The sequence below is a fragment of the Balaenoptera musculus genome, chromosome 9, assembly GCF_009873245.2.
Source record: "Balaenoptera musculus isolate JJ_BM4_2016_0621 chromosome 9, mBalMus1.pri.v3, whole genome shotgun sequence".
Taxonomy (NCBI): Eukaryota; Metazoa; Chordata; class Mammalia; order Artiodactyla; family Balaenopteridae; genus Balaenoptera; species Balaenoptera musculus.
In genome coordinates this window covers 43615754-43638014 of record NC_045793.1, presented here as the reverse complement: position 1 = coordinate 43638014, position 22261 = coordinate 43615754, and the positions used below count along the sequence as shown (strand labels likewise).

General features: G+C 41.0%; 1 protein-coding gene and 1 non-coding gene across 4 annotated transcripts in view; both read left to right on the top strand.

Annotated features, from left to right (window-relative positions):
• NPSR1 (neuropeptide S receptor 1) overlaps positions 1–22261 on the top strand; it is a 141051-nt gene that overhangs the window by 99899 nt on the left and 18891 nt on the right. For 2 of the 3 annotated variants that reach the window (XM_036863889.1, XM_036863888.1), the window contains exons 4-6: positions 4797–4890; positions 11056–11257; positions 21347–21423. In XM_036863889.1, coding sequence (XP_036719784.1) covers positions 4797–4890; positions 11056–11257; positions 21347–21423 — 373 coding nt within the window. The remainder of the gene's footprint in view (positions 1–4796; positions 4891–11055; positions 11258–21346; positions 21424–22261) is intronic. The other variant, XM_036863890.1, reaches the window with a different exon arrangement.
• On the top strand, positions 18699–18806 carry LOC118901420. Its single transcript, XR_005021392.1, has one exon. It is a non-coding gene; the product is annotated as a U6 spliceosomal RNA (small nuclear RNA).

The window sequence follows — 22261 nt, the reverse complement described above, 5'->3', positions numbered from 1 at the left end:
AATAGATACAGAAAAAGCATCTGACAAAATCCAATACCCACTCATGATAAAAACTCTCAGAAAACTATGCATAGAGAAAAGCTTCCTCAACTTGATAACAAACATTTACAAAAAACCTACAACTAACCTCATACTTAATGGTGAGAAACTAGAAGTTTTCCTCTTAAGATTGGAAACAAGGCAAGGATGTCTCCTCTCAACACTCCTATCCAGCATCATACTGGAAGTTCCAACTAATTCAAAAGAACTAGAAAAAGAAATAAAAGGTACACAGATTGGGAAAGATGAAATAAAAACATCTTTGTTCACAGATGACAAGTTTGTCTATGTAGACAATTAAGTGAAAAATAGCAAGGTTGCAGAATACAAGGTTAATATACAAAAGCCAGTTGTTTTTTCATATACCAGCAATAAAAAATTTGAAGTTAAAGTTAAAAACACAGTACCATTTATGTTAGCACCAGATATATGAAATATTTAGGTATAAATCTAACAAAATATATGCAAGATCAATATGAAGAAAACTGGAAAAACTTTGTTTAAAAAAATCAAACAATATCTTAAAATGTATAGATATTCCATGTTCATAGATAGGAAGGCTCACTATTGTTAAGATGTTAATTCTTCCCAATGCGATTTATAAATTCAATGCAATCCCAATCAAAATCCCACCAAGTTATTTTATAGATATGGACAAACGCTGAAGTTTAAGGCAAAAGACACAGAATAGCAGATACAATATTGAAAAGGAAGAACATGGTTGGAAGATTGACACTATCTGATTTCAAGAATTACTATAAAGCTACAGAAATCAAGACAGCATGATATTGGAAAAGAATCAACAAACAGATCCATAGAACAGAATAGAGAGCCCAGAAACAGATACACACAAAAAGTCTAACTGATCTTTGACAAAGGAGCAAAGACAATTCAATGGAGAAAGGATAGCCTGTTTAAGAAATGCTGCTGGAGTCACTGGACATCACTTGCAAAAATAAATAAATAAGAATCCAACCAACTTTACACCTTTCACAAAAACTAACTAAATAAGGATCACAGACTGGAATGAAATATGCAGTACTATAAAACTACTAGAAGATAACATAGGAGAAAATCTAGGGGACTTTGGGTCTTTCAATGATTTTTTAGATACAACATCAAAAGCACAATCCATAAAAGAAAAAGTTGAAAGTTGGGGTTTTGTGAAAATTTAAAATTTATTCTCTGCAAAAGACACTGTCAAGAGACTGGAAAAACAAGGCACAGAATGGGAAAAAATATGCAAAACATATATTTGATAAAGAATTTATATCCAAAATATACAACAAAATCCTAAAACTCAACAATAAGAATACAAACAACCCTCTTCAAAATGGGCAAAAGAACTGAACAGACACTTCACCAAAGAAGATACACAGATAACAAACAAGCATATGGAAAGAAGTTCAACATTACATGGCATTAGGGAATTACAAAGAAAAACAACAATGAGATACCACTAGACACCTATTAGAATGGCTAAAAATTTTTTTTAATTGACAATATGAAATGGTACTGAGAATGTGTAGCTACAGGAGGTCTCATTCATTTCTTGTGGGAATGCAAAATGGTACACTTTAGAAGACAGTTTCGTAGTTTCTTATAAAATTGAATATACTCTTACCATACGATCTAGCAATTGTGCTCCTAGGTATTTACTTAATTGAGTTGACAACTTATATCCCCATGAAAGCCTGCACAAGAATGTTTATAGCAGTTTTATTCATAATTGCCAGAAACTAAAAGTAAGATACCCCTCAGAAGCTGAATGGATAAATAAACCAAAATGAGCTATCAAGACATGAAAAGTCATGGAGGAATCTTAAATGCACATTGCTAGGTGAAAGAAGCCAGTCTAAAAAGGCTACTTTTGTATGATTATAACTACATGACATTGGAAAAGGAAAAACCATGGAGACAGTAAAAAGATCAGTGGTTGCCAGGGATTTGGAGGGATCAAATAGATAAAGCACAAGGGATTTTTAGGACAGTGAAACTCTTCTGCATGATACTGCAATAATGGATAAATGACATTACGCATTTGTCAAAACCCATGGAACTGTACAACACAAAGAGCGAATCTCAATATAAACCTTGGACTTTAGTTAATAATAATGTATCAATATTGGATCATCAATTTTTAAAAATTGACCACACTAATGTAAGATGTTAATAAGAGGAGAAAGTGTGGGGAAGGGGGGCTAATATGGAAACTCTCTGTCTTATCTGCTCAATTTTTTCTGTAAAAGTAAAATTGTTCTAAAAAATAAAGTATATTGACTTTTTTTTAAAGTCAGTCCAGAGATTCTACTTTAAATGAATCCAATCTGGCATTTTTCTAAATAAAAATTTTTAAGTTTTCTGCATTTAAGTCTCACTTTTCTACAAGGATTTTTTTTTTTTTTTTTTTTTTTGGTTTCATATTTCCTAGGTCATTTTTGTCAGAATCGAGGGTGGGGTAGTGAGAATTTAGACATATGTCCTCAAGCTGCCATCTGTTCTACAAATGGTATCCCATATGTTGTTGACGTGTAGAATTTTCATTGTTGACATTTATGAATTGACTATAATTATACTTTAATTTCCTTCTTGACTCAAGTTAATTATAAGGGTGTTTAAATTTCCAAGTGGTATTTTTAAAAAAAGAAGATACTAATTTCAGCTTTTATTGCTTGTTGTTTTAGATATGTGAATTGTATAAATTCCACTTTTTGGAATCTATTGAGGGTTTTTCTTCTTGGTAGTTTAGTGTATGACTAATTTTTGAAATACTGCCAAGATATTTTACAATAATGTGTATTATTCTTAGAGTTTGTTTAATTATTTCTACCTATGTATTATTGTGATTTTTTCCTCTGTAGAACTTTGAACATCTTAGTTATATATTTAGAGTTATGTTACTTGTTACATTTAGGTTTATTAATATTCTATTGCCATTGTGTCTTGTATCTATTATCAATATAAATAATCCCTTTATTCCATGTAGTGCTATTTTCTTTGAACTTAATTTGTCTAACAGTAGTACTGTAATGAATGCCTTCTTTTAGTTTTCAGTTGCTCAATATACCTTTGGCCATCACTCTATTTTTTTTTTTTTAACGTCTTTATTGAGGTATAATTGCTTTACATTGTTGTGTTAGTTGCTGCTGTATAACAAAGTGAATCAGCTATACATATATATATATATCCTCATATCCCCTCCCTCTTGCGTCTCCCTCCCACCCTGCCTAGATGTTTGAAGACTCCTGAAGTTAAATATTCTTTTTGACTGTGTCTCAAAGTAGATCTCTTTTTATCGACTTTGCCTGCTCCTCTGGGCACTCTACTGTGACCTTTCCTCCTGCTTCAGGTTCTGAACTTGTGTGAGTCATCTCACTCAACACAGCCGCGGATGCCGCCATTCTTATGACTGTCTCATCACAACATTCTACCCGATGGGGTTCTGCCCTTGGGAGCTCTCTTTCCCATCCTTCTCTGATACTATCTCCTCAACTGAGTGTGGCCAGCCTTAACAATTCTGTATTCATGGATCCCATATAAAAATCCCAGTTTTCTCTAAGGAGACAGTCATCTTATTTTTGTTGTTGTAAAATTTGGCCATCATTTATCTCTCTGACCGTTCATCACCTTTTTAGCAAGACGAGAATTTCTTCTTATATCCCTCAGGGGAGCCTTCAATCTCTGATCAGTCTTCAGAACGCCCTCCCTACGGCACCTTCTACAACACTGATGCTGGGATGCATTTGTGGTAGTGTTACAGAGATAAAAATAATAAAGAACAACGATGTAGTTGATGGTTGTTTGTCTGAGCCAGGGGATGAACAAAAAGATACAAATTCAGACAAAGGTTACTACCAAAGTCATGTTATTTCTATTTCATCTTAGAAGAAATTCAGACACTCACCCTTAGATTTCACTCTTCGAGTTACTTTTCTACCACTCTGAATTTGACCCAAAGGTTACAAAGCAGTGATATGGCTAGACTCCTGGTAGAAATGAGGCTCAAAATTATTCGAAAATTTTCCACCCTGATCATCCTTTCAGGGGTATTTCATTTAATTACATTTTGAGTATGCTCTTCACAGAAGAGATATTAACCTCTTATATCCCAATTTCCTTCTCTGCAAAGTATGCAAATATCACTAAAGGGCATGGGTAAGCTTAATAAAAGAGAGGGTGGGAAGGCAGAAGAGGGGACCCAAGGGCTGACCCTAGTGAACAGCTCTGCTGCAGAAGTGGATGAGGCAGGGGAGCTCTGAGAGTGTCAGCACAGATGGTGATAAATGATTCAAAACAGCACATGGGCTCCCTGAAGCCAGATCCCTTCTATCATCTCTCAACAGCTCACATTGATAAAAGGCAAATGAACGTTTGTTTCTAATTATTCTGGAATGTCAATTGTGGCAGAGAAAATTAGTTTAGCTTTAAAAGTCAATTACAAACAAATGTACCACGCAAATGTCAAGAGGGACTGATCCTTGGAGAAATGCGGCCTCTCCGAAAAGCCAAGTGAATGAGTGAGCAAGCGAGAGCTGGAAGCACTCTCACCTGTCACAGCCAGCAGTGCAAATCCCAGCACCAAGAACAGCAATCTTCTTCCTGACATGGGAGTCAGTCATTCCTGTCCATACTCCAAACGTCATCCATCCTCTGGTTCAGTGCCAAGGTTTCTAAATAGCACAAAATGCTCTTCTTTCCATGATGTGCATTTCCTCACCTCTGTGAGGCCACTCACCTCCTCTCATTTCTGTCTTCAGGTTGTGCTGCTCTATGCCTCTACGTATGTCCTGGTGTCCCTCAGCATAGACAGGTACCATGCCATCGTCTACCCCATGAAGTTCCTGCAAGGAGGTGAGCTGGCTCAAACAAGTACTATTCTTGGGTGAAGGTTTTCACTAATATTATCCTCTTAGTAATGGTCTTTTCCTCTCCCACTTCGTCCCCCACTTCATGAGTCTGATTGTCCAAAAAGATGCAGAAAAGAAAGTTTGGGTGCCTGGGAAAATGCTGATGGCTTCTATAGATGGCCAAGAGCCACTAGGAAAGGTGCTTTGCTGGGCCTACTTTGTGACCATTTACCTTGATGCTGACGCTGCCAGGTTTTTTGGTTTTTTTTTTTTAAGAGCAGTGTCAACACGCATACCTATCCAAACTAATGAACAATCCCACTTCTACTTGCTTATTTTCCAGAAACAAGCACCTTGCCCTCCTTACCGTAAAACCATGGAAATAATTGGAAAGATGTTTTAATTTATAATTATAATAGAAACAAGGAAAACCCTCTTTGATCCAGAGATAGCAAAGAATCCCTGAAAGAAGGAAGCAGATGGGTCAGAGGGAAGGCTGAAACCACACAACCCACAATACACACAGATGATGATGCAGCAATATGGCAGAGGTCTTCCTAAATAGATCGTGTAAATGTCCAGAGCAAGAAGGACTCAAGGAAACTGGTAGGATGATTCCTGGAGTACAATGAGGACATTTAATCACAGCACATCTCCCTTCCCACTGCCCTTCCCGTTCCCAGGTGTGCAGGAGGGATGGAGGTCTCTGCTTCCAAGTCGTGGAGATATTGGATTTGGAGAAACAGAGTGGGGCCCTGGGAAGCAATGACAGCTTAGAGGGATGGTGGGTACCTAGTCACAGGACTAATTGTCTATTACTCCGCCCACAGGCAGAGCCCACTTACCTCTTTGACCCCCAAAAGCAAATAAGAAGCCAACATACTACACTTTCCCAAGCAGGCTGTGAAACTGATAAAATGAAGAACCTAATAGGAAACCTTGCCTACAAAAATGAGGTGCAATCAAATATCACAAAAAATGTGACAAAAGCCAAACTGTGGAAAATAGATAATACATTTAAAATACCATTCTGCAGAATTTACAGCTAAGGAAGCAAAATTAATAGAGCAAGCAGAACTTTAGAATAAGTAGAATTAATGTCATCAGATACTACTAAATACATCAGGCAGTACTGACACAGATACTTTGAATGGCAACTTAATAATATCTAATAAAATATAAAATGTGCAGCCTTTTGACATAGAAATTCTACTTCTTGGTATCTTCTCTGGACAAACACTCACATCTGTGCATGCACACGCATGTGTTGTGTGTTGCAGCATTGCTTAGAATAGCAGGAATTCAATGCTAACCTTGGTGTCCCTCAATGGAGGAAAGGCTAGCATCCTATGTAGACATTTCAGTAGCTTAGGTTCATTGATTGCATACTATGTGCTATTCATGATTCTAAGTTCTTTACATATGTTAAATACTTTAATCCTCACAACAGCTCTGTGATGTAAATTCTATTATTATTTGCATCTTAATCTGGGCAATTACAATTCAAAGAGTTAAAGTAGTGTGCCCAAGGTCACACAGCTAGTAGGTGCAGAGGCAGGATTTGAACCCAGATGGTCTGGGTTCGGTTTAGGTGTCCTTGATTACTGTCTCTCAGTGAGGAGGTGGTAGAGCCATGGAGAGTAATATGCATTGACATGAAAACATCTACATCATATATTGAGTAATAAAAACAACATACATGCAGTATGCATACTGTATGATAACATTATTGTAAAGAAAAACTCAAAACAATGCTAGATATTGTGTACAGACAGAGAGAGAAGAGTGTGAGAGAATGCAAGAAAAAGTGAGGTCTCAGAATAATAAACAACTGCCCGCAAAAATGCACACCAACTGGTCCTCACCTCTGGGGATGGGAGCTGGACTCTCCATAGAGAACACAGGGACTTACATGCCTTTAGGGAATTTTTATACCAGAAACATATCAGTGTGTTGTGTGCAATTGAAAGTAATTTTAAGATCGAATTTATACCTGTTTCTCAGGCTTTTTGTAGGTTGTGTGAGTGTAGGAAGGTGTGCAATTCGCACCAAGCTTTACAGACAGCGTCATGCTCTAGCATCTTCTCCGGCAGAGAAGGATGCAGGGGAGGGGATGAGGGTAAATGGGAGAGACATTTTATGATATATGTATGCAAAAGTGTGATACTCTTACTCAGCCAACCACTTATTTACGTCCTGCAGGCTCTGGGAAGGATTGCATTTGGTGTACAAAAAGACACCCACACCAGAGTATTTCAAGGCGAAGAAATAGGAGTAAAGTGAACATAAGTATAAGAAAACATGTGAGGGGTGTCCCAGGACACTTGCTGGAGGTTGAGGCTTTGGGATCCACAGTCAAGAGGGAAACATGGTCAGTTACATGTCTCACCACCGTATTCATTAGATAAAAATTAATCAACTGTTTAGCTTATGGGAAATATGACTGGTTCTGGGAGATACTGTGCAATATTATAAATCATGTCCTAAGTTACAGGAAAGGCAGGAATGAATATTATAGTGTTCTTTAAAAGATGTAAAGCAATTTACTTCCTCACTATAAAATTAATAGACGCTTCATTTAGGGCACTTGGCAAATAATCATCTCTAATAGCTTCAGGGAAAGATGCAAGCTTGGAAACAGAAATTAGCCATCTTCCCTTCCTCTGCCCAATCCCAACTGAAGTCATGGAAGAAGCATACAAATAGGAGGAGACCTGCAGCTGGGATGGGAGCCAAGGAAAGACACCATCCAAAGACCAGAAACTTCAAGGAATTCCCAGCACACAGGGAGCAGATTAAATATTAACAAGGATGCCAAGCCCCCTAGGAAAGCTGCGTGGCCTTGCAGGAAGTTGAAAAGATCCGCACGGTTATAGGATGTGGCAGTTGGTGGAACAGGGTGTAAGAAGGTCCAGGGAACCCTGGGCTAGAGTCACCTTGGTGTTCCAGCACGTTGGAAGGTAAGGGCAGCTGTGAGGGGCAGGGCTGGGGGTTTATGTGACGGAGCTGAGAGAAGGCGGGAGAAAGAGATTCCCCACAGAGCAGCACAGAAAATGGAGCCAGTGGAAGCCAGGGGGAACCCTCCAGTGGCTGAGCAAGCACATGGCAATGGTAACAAAACCAAGGGAAGGAGAGCAGAAATGGGGGGTCGGGAATTTTTACTGGTGTTTTATTGCTTTTCACTAAAGTGGTAATTTCCTTAGCCAGCAACTCCAGAGGAGTTGTCAGTTTTAAAGCTCTTTAGTAAAAATAACTGTGAGAATAATTAGAAAAACATCAACCCATAATGAAGAGCGAGATATAGTGGCAGGTATGAAAATATAATATAAAACTCTGATAATTATAACAATATGATACTGGAACCTATCTAAAGCATATAGAATTCCAAATCAGTTAGAAAAGAATGAATTTGCCAGTGTATGGTGTTAGAATAGCTGTCTAGCCATTTTAAAAAAATAGATCACTACATGTCACAGTTCATTACAAAGTAAATTCCAATTGGATTGAAAAAGTAAAAATTTTAAACATGAGAGGGTATGGGTATGGGTAAAACTTTCATCATTTTGGTGAGGAAAATATCTTTCTAGGAAAGAAATCTTGCAGTTCTTTAGTAGTCAAAAAGATCATTTCTATATATCGTTCATTTATTTGTCGCTTTGTTTCTTAAAAATTTCTCATAATTTTGTCATGTCCTTTGCCCACTTTTTCAATTGGTGTGATCTTATTTCTTTGCCAGAGTTCTTTATAAGAAGGATATTAGCCCTTTGCTTGTCATATACAAATATTTCCTATTTGTCATTTTGCTTTTTAAGTATGTTTACTATTTATAAATAATTTTAATTTTTATTTTATTTCCCTTATTGTTTCTACTAATTGAAGAACTGCAAGATTAAACATTTGGATAGGAAATCTTACCAACAAGATAACTAGACTAAGAGGAAGAATCCTCAGTGTTGGGCGACTGTAAGGAAAAGGACACTTCTGTACACTTCCAGTGGGAGCCATAAATTGTAGACACTTTGGGGGAAACTTAGCTATATTTGCCCAAACCTTCAGTTTCTAAGAGTTCATCCTAAGGAAATAACCAGAGCAGTGCAAAGAGATGCATATGAATTGTTTATAATACAAAATAATTGGAAACAATTTAAATACTTAATACTTTGAAGAAGTGGTAGTTTAGTTTAACCATGGAAAAATGTTATTTTGTCCGTGTTTTTTAAATTGCACTGCACACACTGGCCCTTGGAGGGTTTATTTTGTGGACCTGCTCCAGGACAGGTCTGGAAGATCCTGGCTGTCACCCAGCCTCAGCCTGAGCTACCAGAACATGAAAAGGAAAGAGGCTGGAGGTTACCAGGGAGGAATGGGAGCAGCCAGCCAGTGGAAAGAGGCCAACCAAGTAAGGCAACTGGGAACTGGAGAGGAGTTTCCAGAGAACCCGGGAAAGTTCCTCCGGAGATGAAGCATCCGCCTTAAACAGGAGCCAGGACAAAAAGCCATCTTGTGACACTACTAGTCAAGTAAGAGCTCTCCTGTCCCCTCTCCCCTCCTTGCCCCCCGCACCCCAGCTTAGAGAGGCCCCAGACTTGTTGGCAGCCTGGAGGAGGAGTAGGAACAGCAGATGAGAAAAGCAAGCAGAGGGCTCGGCCCCCTTCCCAGACTCCAGGTTCATGCCTGATGCAGGCCCATCTGAGGAGAGAAGACTTAACTTGAAGTCATCTTAGGAATTTTGAATCTTTATTATTATCTGGGATTCTACTTATTAATTTTTAAGTTCATTACTACATTGAAGCACTGTTTACCACTTAAGGTGACTGCAGGGGCTTTTTTAACTGCCTAATTATCACTGACACCAAGGGGCTGAGTTTTCAAACAGAGGCAGAAGAGCTCCCACTCCACTGGATCACTGGATCCATGTACGGGGACGACGGAAAGACCTAAAAAGACTGTATTATAATTCCACCCCGAGGTTCCTGCTTGTTCAGTGTGCCAGTAGTATCTGTTTTCTAAATCTTTCTAATAACTCTTTTCAGAGTGACAGTTCAGCAAGAACAGAACCCCAGATATTATTCTCCCAAGTATTTGGGATTCAAGATTCTACTAGAGTCCCTAGTTTCTTCTAGAATTGTTCTCACTTTTTATAGCTCCTTGACCACACCCTACACACCTCTCTACGATACCACCGGACTCTACATTTCCCTCCCCGCCCAGAAACATGCACCTGCTTTCCAATTTGAAAGTTGGAAGGTGGAGGGAGGTCTCCTGACCCTGGATGAAGAAGGGCCACCAGGACCAGTCAGCACAGACAGCAGAGCCACCATGGGGATGAAGATGAAGACCTTCAACAACAGCTTAACAGAAAGCATCACATCAAAACAACTGTTTTCAAAAAGCACTCTCATGTATACTAAATGTCTCTCTCTAGCCTCATCATGACTTGGTTAGGTGAGCAGAGTGTGTATTTTTTTTTAATCCCACTTAAGAGAAGAACTCAGGCTGAGACTGAGTGATTTGCCCAAGGTCAAAATATCACATCTGAAAGAGCCCAAATCTAGTGTGTAGGGTCATATCTACCAGGCTTCGGGGCTTGGTTTGAATGAACCCTGCTCTCTAGAACCAAGTCCAGTGTTCTTTCTCTGCCTTACAATTCCTCCCTTGTTCCTTCAAATGAAAGAAGGTTACTTAACGTTTAGCAAACAGCTTTCAAACACTGTCACAGTGCTTCACAGTGCTAGGTACGAGAGAAGGATGACAGACAGACCAAAGGTCCCATCCTTGCCTTTGAGGATGGGCAAGGTACAAGAGACAAGCATTCGCACAGCAACCTATCAAATGTATGCGGTACAAACTGAGCTCCGTAATACTTTAGGAATGGATGCATCAGCATCTCAAGTCAAGCAGGTAAATCGGGGAAGAAAAAGAGGAGAAACTGGGGAACACTGACCTTATGCCAGGCAGTGTTCTAGCTTCTGTGTAAGCATACTCTTTTTAATCCCTGCATCAGCCTTAGATGCTGGTCCTATTATCCCCATTTTATGCATGAGGAAACTGAGGCTCTGAGAGTTCCAGAATCCCTCTTCCACCATGATCTTTTTCCACACTAGACACCAAGCGTGCCCCCAAAGGATGTTTCCAGATGCCCAAGCATCCCTTTCTTTTCTCTGAGCAGAAAAGCAGGCCAAGGTCCTCAGCGTGATTGCCTGGAGCCTCTCTTTCCTGTTCTCCATTCCCACCCTTATCATATTTGGGAAAAGGAAACTCTCCAATGGTGAAGTGCAGTGCTGGGCCCTGTGGCCCGACGACTCCTACTGGACCCCATACATGACCATCGTGGCCTTCCTGGTGTACTTCATCCCCCTGACAATCATCAGGTAAGAGGCCAGCAGGCCAGACCCATACAGGGGCTTTCGCGGTTCACCAACTGCCGCTCTCCTCCCTTACAGGTCGCTCACTGCTCCTAGTGTCCTTTGGGGAACGGGCTAGGGGACAAGATATTATCTAAAGCTGCTCCGTGCTAAGCTCAACTCCTCCAAAGTGGGATAAAGAGGAGGGAACTGACATTTTCTGAGTATGTGCTGTGGGGCAGGCATTGTACCAAGTGGTTAACATTGATCTCATCAACCACACTACAGCTCTATGAAATAACTATTATCCCCATCTTATAAGTGATCAAACTCAAACTCAGAGAGGTTAAGTAACTTACCCAACATGACGCAGGATTTAACCCCAGGTTTGTCTGATTCCATACCCTGTTTCTTTCTCCTATATCATGCAACCTTCAAATATAAGACGTAGTAGTACCAGTTTCAGAGATCTTATAATCGAAAAGACAAACTTGAAACAAAACTGAGCAAAAAAAATGAAGAACACACAAAAATATGCTAGACAATGTATGCGATGAGGTCAAATAATGGCAGGGAACACTTCTTGGAGGCATCCTTTGAAGGAGGGAAGGCTTCAGATAGGAGAAGGGGACGGTGGAGAGAAAGCAGTTTCCCTGGTAACCAGGGGTCAGAGTGCGTATGGTGACAGGAAAGGACAGGCAGGCAGTGCCAATGGAAAAGAAGTTGGCAATAAGCTCTTTCTGGATGGGGTGAGACTCAATTGTGAAGGGCCTTAGGAACCAAGCCATAGTATGTTCCCTTTGTCCTGCAGCCAATGGTGGGCCAAAGACGGTCTTTCAACAGAGAAGACCACAACCACCGGGACAAGGCAGGGTCTCCCTTGGTCAGATGGCAGGATCATCTCTGAAAGAGATGGCTCTGCATGGGTGGATGGGATCAGGAAGTGCAGGAGACACCTGGCATGTTGAGTAGTACATGGGCCTTGCTCATCCTGCACCTTCTGAGTGTCCCCAAGCCTGCCATCGAGTGTCATGTAATTCGTCCTGGGCAAAGGAAGATCAATCAGCCTTTGGGTTTCAATAGTATAAATAATGCTGTGATAAAATCTTTGTACTTAAAATTATTCATGAGTCTCTGATTATTTCCTCAGAACTCATTCTAATGGAATTGCTAGATCACAGATGATGCTCATTTAAGACTTTTGATGCATATGCATAAACTGCCCTATTAAAAAATGTGTATTCCTGCCAACAGTAAACAAGAGCTCTCATTTTTCCTCCCCTGATCCAGAGGAAGGTGGTATCATTTCTTTATTAAGTCTTTGCTGACCACAGAGGTTTAAAAAAGTACCTCATTGTTTCAATGTGCATTTCTTAGATTAAGTGGTTGGGTATTTTTCAAGTGTTTTCTGACATCATAGGAATCTCTTGTTCTTGCTCTTTGTTCGTCTTTAGTCCCTTAAGATACTAAAGCTGGAAAAAATGTTATCCACCACATAGTCCAGCCCCTAAACTTTTCACGAGTAGACTTAGGGCTAAAAGACGCAAAATGACTTGCTCTCCATCAGCATCAGAGGTTGAGCTGGACAGGAGCAGAGTGATTCCCACAGTTAGCCCCTCAGCCTTACTGAGATTAGATATTGTCCAGTCATCTCTGCTCAATCTACAAGTTAACATCTATATTGTATTTCAACTTACTGCTCTCCTCTCCACCAAGCTGAATCTGGGGGGAAACCTGAAGGGAAGATGAAGGTTATTTAGACAATCAATCAAAGGTAAGTAACAGCCACATTAAAAGAAGCCCATGGAAGAGGAAACAGGCCAGTTGCAGCGGTAAGAAAGTATTTGTAAGGAAGTGACTCAGGCCGTCACAGGCAACTGACATAACGATTTCGGTGGCAGCAATGTCCCTGCTTCTCTCCTGATTAATTTCCCATCAGCTCCTGAATCAGTCAAAACCCCTGCTCAGCAGGGCGGATGCAGCCGTGAACCACAGGCTCACAACATGCTGTCTGGCCAGATCCCTCATGCGGGGCTTTCACGTCTGAAATTTCCCCCATTAATTCGAGCTGCCTCTTCTTCTCCTTCCAACTTGCCTACGGCCCAACTTGTGCATTTTTGTAGTGTCCTTGGAAAACGCAAAGTCTAATTTAATGATTAAAGGGGATGATTTCAAAATCACTCAGCCCTTGTCAGACAAAGGCCTCAGTAAATCCTGCTCCTTGCTCCTTGCTTCCAGCTGGGGTAGAACCATGAAAATTCAGTGACCTTGCTCTGTCTGTCCTTGAGCTCCCTGAAGCATTTCCTACCTACTCAGTCATCATCTTCCCTCTTCCTCTTCCATGGCCAGGCTTCTGCGGGAGAGAAGCTTCTCTCTGGGGGATGCAGCATAGCAACTCCCCGCTTCTTGAACCAAGGACCAGGCCCAGATGGAGTTGTTGTGAAGGATTGTTTGCCAGCTAGTTGAGGGATAAGTTGCTATAATTTCATCTCAGAGCTAAAGCTCAGCTCTTTTGTTGTTGTTGTTGTTTTCTTAATCACACTTTGGTACCCTGAGCTTGATTCTGTTGCTAGTGACTCTTTCAGATAAGGTTAAATTCTTAATTCCAAGATTGAGTAGACAAAAGAGCTCATGTGTGACACATTTATATACAGATATATATATACATATATATAGTATATTCTTACCAAATTGATAGGCAAAAATACATATATACTATTGTTGTTTTAATTCGCATTTCTTTCATCACAGATGAGGTTGAACACATTTTATATGTTCGTTATTATTTTGTTTTTTAAGTAAATTACCTATTCGTATTCTTTTACCCGTTTTTCTCCATTTTATTTTATTTCTCTATTCTCTCTCTTAGAGATATTTTTTTATATAAAAACTTTTCCTATTTTATACGATTAGGATATTTCCTGTTTTGTCCCTAGTTTGCCTTTTCATTTTGAATGTGATTTTATTTTGCTTTCAGTTAATAAGACTGACATAATCAAGGAGAGAAATCATGAATACCTAAATTAGAAAGTCAAATGACTCGATTTAAAAAAAGAATCATAGGAAAGCACTTTGCAAAACTTTATATAAATGCATGTGAAAATATGAATGAAATGTATATGGCTTTCTGTAAATAAATAAGCATTTTATATTTTAATGTATTCACATCTACACACAATTTTCTTTACATTTTTTCATTTCTTTTCTTTCTTAGGAAATTGTCCCTTTCACAAACTTATCTATACTTTAACTTTTTAATGATTTATAATTTTAATTATTTGAAAATAATTTCAGTGTTGAGAGTATGTTAAAAATATCACCTTAAATATTTTTTATTTGATTTTGATGTTTAATTTGATTTTATGTAATATGAATTAGAGATTCTAAGTTAAATTTGTCTGGTTTTTTTTTTTAATGCTGGGTCATTTGTCCCAATATCACTTACTGAGTGATTTATCTTTTCTCTATGGTATGAAATGGTATTTTATCATATGCATATTTATATTATAAATGCTCTTATGTTTCTGAGCTTTCTATTCCCTTCACTTTATTCTGTTTTTATTTCTCTATTCTCTATCTTTAGAGAATTCTTTGTGCAATAACCTTTTTCTTTTTTAATATGTTGCAAAAATTTCCCTAGTTTGTCATTTGTTTCTTCACTTTGAATATGTTTCATTTGTTTCCAGTTAGTAGTGATTGACATAGTTAAGAAAAGGAGAAAACACACAAATAACTAACTTAGTGGTTTTTCTGCCCCTAACACCACATTGTTTTCATTAGTCTAGCTTATATACATTTAATATCTGCTAAGACTGATCGCTGGTCCTTTTCAGATTCTGGGCTATTCCTGGAGAGCTGCTCACACACTCTCCTTGCACCCACTTCTGCAGCCATAACAAGCCATCTCTTGTTTCTGTAACACCCACACTCCTCTCACCCTGGGCTTTTGTGCACATCACTCCTTATGCCTGAGCACTCCTCCAGACTCACCCTGCCTTGCTTCTGGCAAAATGATTCACATTCTTTCTGTCTCATTTCAAATACCAACCCCACACGGAGCTGCCCCTGCCAATCCTAGGCCGCATCCCGCCTCAGTTTGTCCATGTTGCCATTAAGGCTTCACGGGAGAGTCATTGCCTGCTAGTGTGGCTACATTTCTTGAGTACATGGACTCTTGTCTCTTAATCTCTAGACTCCAAACCCAGCACACAATGGACACTTCATAAATGTTTGATTAAATAAACAATGCAGACCTGACTGATGAACTTCATCAATCAGACAGAAGTGTCATGTCACTCCATCTCTGTCTCTCTCTCTCTCTCACACACAGAGACACACACACCCCTAGTATGGAAATTTCTGGTTATTTAGTGCCTAGGTCAGTTTCTGGCATATGGTAGATACTCCATAAATATATGTGAAAGGAAAGAAGGAAGGAAGAAAGGCAGAGAGGGAGGGAAAGAGAGGAAGGAAGGAGTTGTATTGTCAGTGGCAAACTGTCATGAGAGCTGTGTATGGATAAAGATTTAGCTGTTCTGTCATTAATTAAATCAGGCTCCCAAGACTTGAAACCACAGTGACTGACAATAAAGGCAATACACTGTTTTTCTGGGTCAACACAACTCCTGTTGTTTCAAAATTTATTTGACACAACTGTCTAACTGTTGCTGGGAAAGGTTTTCAGCCCTGGTGTAATTGCTTTACTTAGCTATGGTTATTTTCTTGCTACCTAATTGATTTCTCATTCTCCTATCATTTTTACTCTGTGAGACAAAGGTAGAGGCTTAAAAGATCCAGAGCCGACAATTGCAAAGGAATAAGTGGAAGAAAGGACGTTTGTCATGGAGCACTGATTTATGTTACACGAAAAGAAAAATCCATCTTATTTTGCTTGGGGAAATGGGAACAGACTGTGGGAAAGCCCCAGGCTGAGGTCAGTACAGTTCTATGGCCTACAAGGCCATGGTGGGGAAAAGGGCCCAAGATCCTAGCCACACTGTCCATGACATGAAGTCCAAGGCCAAGGTCAGATGACCCATCGCATCAGTGAAGGAAGTGACATCTTATATATTTTTACCTGAGGGGTGGCAAGAGTTAGGTCTTTTGAAAAAGCCATTATCACTAGCCTGCCAGGTTATGGTGGATGCTTGTGTTTGAATTTCCCAATCCATTTCCACTCTAAGCCACTCATGGCAAACCCCTCCCCTCAGCATGTGATATGGTTCAGGAACGCCACGTCATCCAGTTCTAGCAATGAAATGGGAGCTCTCTGAAGCGCTTCTGGAAGATTTCCCCATTCTAGCCACAAAAGAGTATGAAATGAAAAATAAAAATCTTCCTTCCACTTCTGCCCTGTCCCCTCTCAGAAGTAGCACTGTTAAGAATTTCTTATATACCGTGGTCCCCAACCTTTTGGCACCAGGCACCCGTTTCGTGGAAGACAATTTTTCCACAGGCGGGGGTGGGGGGATGGGGGGATGGGGAGGGAGGGCCTGGTTTGGGTGGAATTGCGAGCGATGGGGAGTGACAGATGAAGCTTCACTCGCTCACCGGCCGCTCCCTCCTACTGTGCGGCCTGGCTCCTAACAGGCCATGCACTACTACCGGTCCGCGGCCCGGGGGTTGGGGACCCCGGGCTATATACCCTTCCAGGACTGTTCAATTCATACACCAGCATATACATAGGTATAGAAACAAATTATACACACTGAACAATGTCTGATCTTTGAAAAAACATGTTAATCAATCATTTTACTTTCCTGTTTAGAGCCATTCAGTGGATTTCCATTGTTTCAGGATAAAGTCCAAGACCTCTAACCCTGCACTAAAGGCCATGTGTGATGTGGTTCTTGCCTCACTCTCCATCCTTATCTTAAGGCACACAAGCTACCTTACTCACCATGCTTCAGCCATGCTGGCCTTCTCTAAGTTCTTCAAATGCACATGATCCCTCCTGTTTCAGCGACTTTGCACATGCTGTTCCCTCTGCCTGAATGATCATCCTCTTTTGCATTTAAAAAATCAATTTTATCCTTCAGATCTTAGCTGAAATTTCACCTCCTCTGGGAAGGCTTCCATGACCCCCAGAACAAGCCAAGCCTTCTATTATATACTCTTGTATCTCCCTATATTTTATCTTCATAGCATTAGTACTAGTGAAATAAGTAATAAAGGGGAGAGACACTTTTGGTCAGGGAGCATCCTTAAGCCCCTGCTAGGAGAAGAGTAAAAAGGACCGTGCTAAGTGAAGCATCAGCTCCCCCTACTTCCCCCTCCCTATGCTTGGCGTCTAATTGAGAACTTCAGAGCACAACTGGACATCATCCTCAGGGCCCCAAAATGAGGCAAAGTGGAGGCAGAGATGGAGCCTGTGGCTCCAAGACTGTGATGGGCACCCTTCAAAGTCCCCAGGCCTGTGCTGAGTCCTGCAGCGTTTGTGAAAGGGGGCACTTTTGGTCTGAGTGGAATGCTCTCCATGTGTCTTGAGGACAGAGAGAATTTTTGTTCTGTTTCCTGACACTCTCATACACAATCCAGAAGCAAGACTCAGGAACTGGCCTCAGGCATCCTCTTGAGTACTTAATGCCACTTGAAAGGTCTTCCTCTGGCTTGGGACCTCCCGCACTCTCCCACCGCCAGGAGCTGCCTTCATGAAGGTAATGAAGGAAAATGGGTCTTTGTCTGGACTGTCTCCATAAATCAAGAAATAAACCAGCCAGTTGCAGGGAAGAGGTATTTTTACTCAATCTTAGTGACCCTTAGGTTTCAGATTTTTAAGAAACTTGAAGAAAAGCTACACCTGCTGAGGGAGTGGAGATAAAGAAAAGACCATGGAAGAAGTTGACCCAAAAGAATGGAGGTGCTATTCCTCAGCTCTGTTTCTGAGAATGGGCTATTTCTAGGTCTGCTTGATCTTAAGATACAACTGCCATAGACAAAGTCAGCGTGCCTAGTGTTACACCAGCATGGAGCCCCAAGGAAGGGGGAGCTAACTGTCACTGAGGAACAGAGGCAGCTCAGAAAGGTTTCACAGCAAAGTGATATATGGAGAATGGGCTAAAAAAAATATTTTCAGGAAGAAAGGAAAGCAGACACAGAGAATGGAAGACCTTGGATCTCACATTCACCCAAAGTCAACCACAAACTAAGCATGGAATCGGGGTTAGTTAGTTGATTTCTCCTGTTGCCCACACAGAAAAAATGTGTTGAGAGACAGTGGGCAGGGAGGGAGGCAGGATGATAGAGATGAAGAAAGCAGAGACAGATTGTGGGAGGCTTGGATGCCCTGCTTGAGAGACTGGATATCATCTTGTAGGAAAGTGGAGGCACTGGAGGATTTTTAAGCCAGGGAATGCTGCTCTGTCCCAGAGCTCCAGTTCTGATGGCAGGAGGTGTGGGCATTCAAGATGTTAGCAGAGTGGAGGTGTTAGAAGACTATGGCAAATAATCAGGCAAGAGATTATAAGGGGTGCTTGCTTGGCAGCATGTATACTAAAATTAGAATGATACAGAGAAGATTAGTATGGCCCCTGCATAAGGATGACCATATTAATTTGTGAAAGTAATGCATACTTCTGTGTTTAATGGGTACAGAGTTTCAGTTGCAAAGATGAGAAAGTTCTGGAGATGGATGATGGTGATAGTTGCACAGCAATGTCAGTGCACTTAATGCCACCGAACTATACACTTAAAAATGGATAAAATGGTAAATTTTATGTTATGTTTATTTTACCACAATAAAAAAATCATCGAAATATCAATATTAAACAAAAACAGATCATAAGGGTCCGAAGTGATAGTGAAGATCAGGAATGGAGAGGAAGGTACAGGTGACGGAGACATTTTGAAGGACAGTCCACAGAACTTGTTGATTAATTAGATGAAAGAAATCAGCAAGAAGAAGGAAATCAATGTATTCAGAGTCCTCTCTGACGCATGACTGTTACACCCTGAGAAGTGGCTGGATTTGGGGAATAAACTAAAGAGGCATCTTACTTATTAGTTTTCCTGGCTAACAGTAAAGCTGGTACTGCCTTTCCACCTGCCTGATTGATCCTAAGGAGACGAGGTGCGGGTGACTAAAGCCCAAACCCCTAACACATAAAATCTTTCTTAATTTTCCATTGTACATATGGTTGATGGTCAACAAATATTTGAATTATTGATCAATTAAGTCCTGGGGTTGCAATTGTAGTACACAATTAATGCTTGATGGTGGTTGTAACCTTTCCTTGTATTTCATTTACCTGGGAAAAAGTTTCCCTGCTCTAACAAATATTCAACTTAGGGTAAAGAATAGACTCATTAGCAGTTTTCTTTCTCATTTTTTCTTTAATGTAGACAAACAATTTCCAGAAAAGTCCCTGGGCAGGTATATGAGAAGGAGTGAGGATGCTCCAAAAAGGCCCCGAGCTTTCCTGGAACACTCAGAGCGCTCCTCTGAGCAGGGGAAAATCAATAAGGAGGGTTTTACCACAGCCATTAATTAAGGTATATTCTAAAGATCATTAAAAGCAATTAGTGCTTTGTCAGCTACTGCAAACTAGAACTCTTGATTTTTTTTTCAACCAAGTGATTCTCAAGAGGGAAGTTAGTGCAGTTTTAAAATGAAGAAGTGCTTTGTCTCAAAGTTTTTAGTCAAGGTTCTTAATAAATTAGAAATGTCAAATAACTAATTAAAGAAAGGCATGCATGTTTATATTTATCAAAGGGACAAAGGATACAAAATTTGCTAATGCTTTTGAGTCGTTAACACTTTTTTTCTTTTTAGGTACAGATTATATCATGTAAAAGTAGGTGTGATATTATGTGAAAATTGGGGAAGAAAGAGAGGAAAGAAAATGGCATTTATTGAGCCTCTGCTAATTTTCAAGCCCTGTGCATAGCACTTTAATGTTGTCACATTTGATCCCTATAAACCTCTTAAGAGGTTTGTATTACTACCTCGATTTGACAGTCTCAACTGAGGCCCAGTGTCTAGTGGGTTCGGGCTGCTATAACAAAATATCACAGAGTAGGTGACTTCTAAACAACACAACTGTATTTCTCACAGTTCTGGAGGCTGGAAGTCTGAGATCAGGTTGCCAGTACATTCGGGTGAGGGCTGTCCTCCAGGTTGCAGACTTCTCCTTGTAGCCTCACATGGCAGAAGGGTCAAGAAAGTTCTGTGGGGTCTCCTCTTATAAAGGCACTAATCCCATTCATGAGGACTTCATCCTCCTTATGATCTAAGCACCTCCCAAAGGCCTCACCTCCTTATACCATCACATTGGGCATTAGGATTTCAGCATGTAAATTGGGGGAGGAGAGGGACACAAACATTCCTCCTATTTCGCTCAGTGTATTAGTTATGTATTGTTGGGTAACATATTATCATGAACCTAGTGACTTAAAACATACACTTATTATCTCACAGTTTCTGTGGGTCAGGAGTCTGGACATGGGTTAACTGGGTCCTCTGCTTAGGCAAGGCAGCCATCAAGGTGTCTGCCAAGGCTGGGGTGTCATCAGAGGCTCAAGTGAGGAAGGATCTTCCTCCAAGCTCCCCTGGGCTCCTGGCAGAATTGATTTCCTGGGGCTGTAGGACTCACAGCAACCTGCTTTTTCAAAGCTAGGAATACAGAGAGACACTAGCAAGACAGGTGCTACACACTTGTGTAATCACAGACATCCCATCACTTTCACCCCAATGCATCGATTAGACGCAAGTCACAGGTCCAGCCACACTCAAGGGGAGAGGATGACACAGTGATGTGAACACTCGAGGCGGGAATCATGGAGGCACATGAAAGCCTGTCTAAAATCAAGGTCATATAACCAGCAAGTAGTAGAGCTGGTTACAAATCTAAATCTGACCCCAAACCCTGTATTTGGATTCCAACCTCAGCTATACCTCTGACCACATGAGTTATCTTGGAGAAATCAGTTAACTTCACCAGGTCCAAGCCTCCTGGCTTAAAAAAAAGAAGTAGCTGCCATCTACTGTGACTCTACAGAGGCAGGCAGACCGTGGTTGAGAGACCTCTGACTCCACACCTCACACTCAGGGAACTGGGAGCAGTCTTCACAGTATGGACCCACCAGACATTTTAATAGTATCTTTGGTCCTTTCCACAGTGTCATCTATGCCATTGTGATCAGAACTATTTGGGTCAAAAGTAAAGCCCATGAGACGGTGATTTCCAGCTGCTCAGGTAAGTCTCTCATCTGCATTACCCAACTCTTAGCTAATTTTGCTTCTGTACCGGTTTTCCTCTAGCAAATATGAGCTTGGGTTTTCTGGTTATAACAAGCTTGCTCTGTTATATCAGGGCCCAGCTGGCAGGTCAGACCCCCAAAGGCTGTCCTGGGCAGGCTCTGCTTTCTCCACGTGGCTTCCCTAAAAAGTGAGGAAGGAGGACTTTGGGCCTGGCCAAGTTGTGCCAGCAGAGTTCTTCGAAGCAGCCTTTGAGCCAGGACCTGAGGGTCACCCTAGTCTGGTAGGTCTGGGAGAGAGGGCCCCTGGAGGACTCTGGGATGAAAAGAGAGGACAGTGCAGGGAGGAAGCCGCACATTCAGCAAAACATGAGGACAAACATTTCTGCTTGGCTTACTTTCACAAGAAAACTGCCATCTATCCACAGAACAGTCCGGACCCTAGGACAGTCAAGGCATGGTTCATGCCGTCCCCACTGTCCCAGCACACCACCGCACAGCAGAATGAGCCTCAGGCTGCCAGCTACAACCCTTCCCCAAATCCCGCTTCAGCAAACCTTAATGCCGAGCACCGCCTACATAATCGGTGCTGAGACTTGGAACCCTACCCTGCTTCCCAGGCAGACATTGCTGGGCCTCTGAGGACAACCTGGAGAGAACACAGCAAACCAACGTGCCCGAAAGAAAAGAGAAAGTGTTCCTGGGTGTCTAGTTACTTTAATGCGACTAGTTCTGAAGGAGGGGACCAGCTCTGCGCCCATGGAGCTTCCACACCTCCTCCCATTCCATGTACACACACATTGAAACACCCAGTCTCACATACACACACACACACTT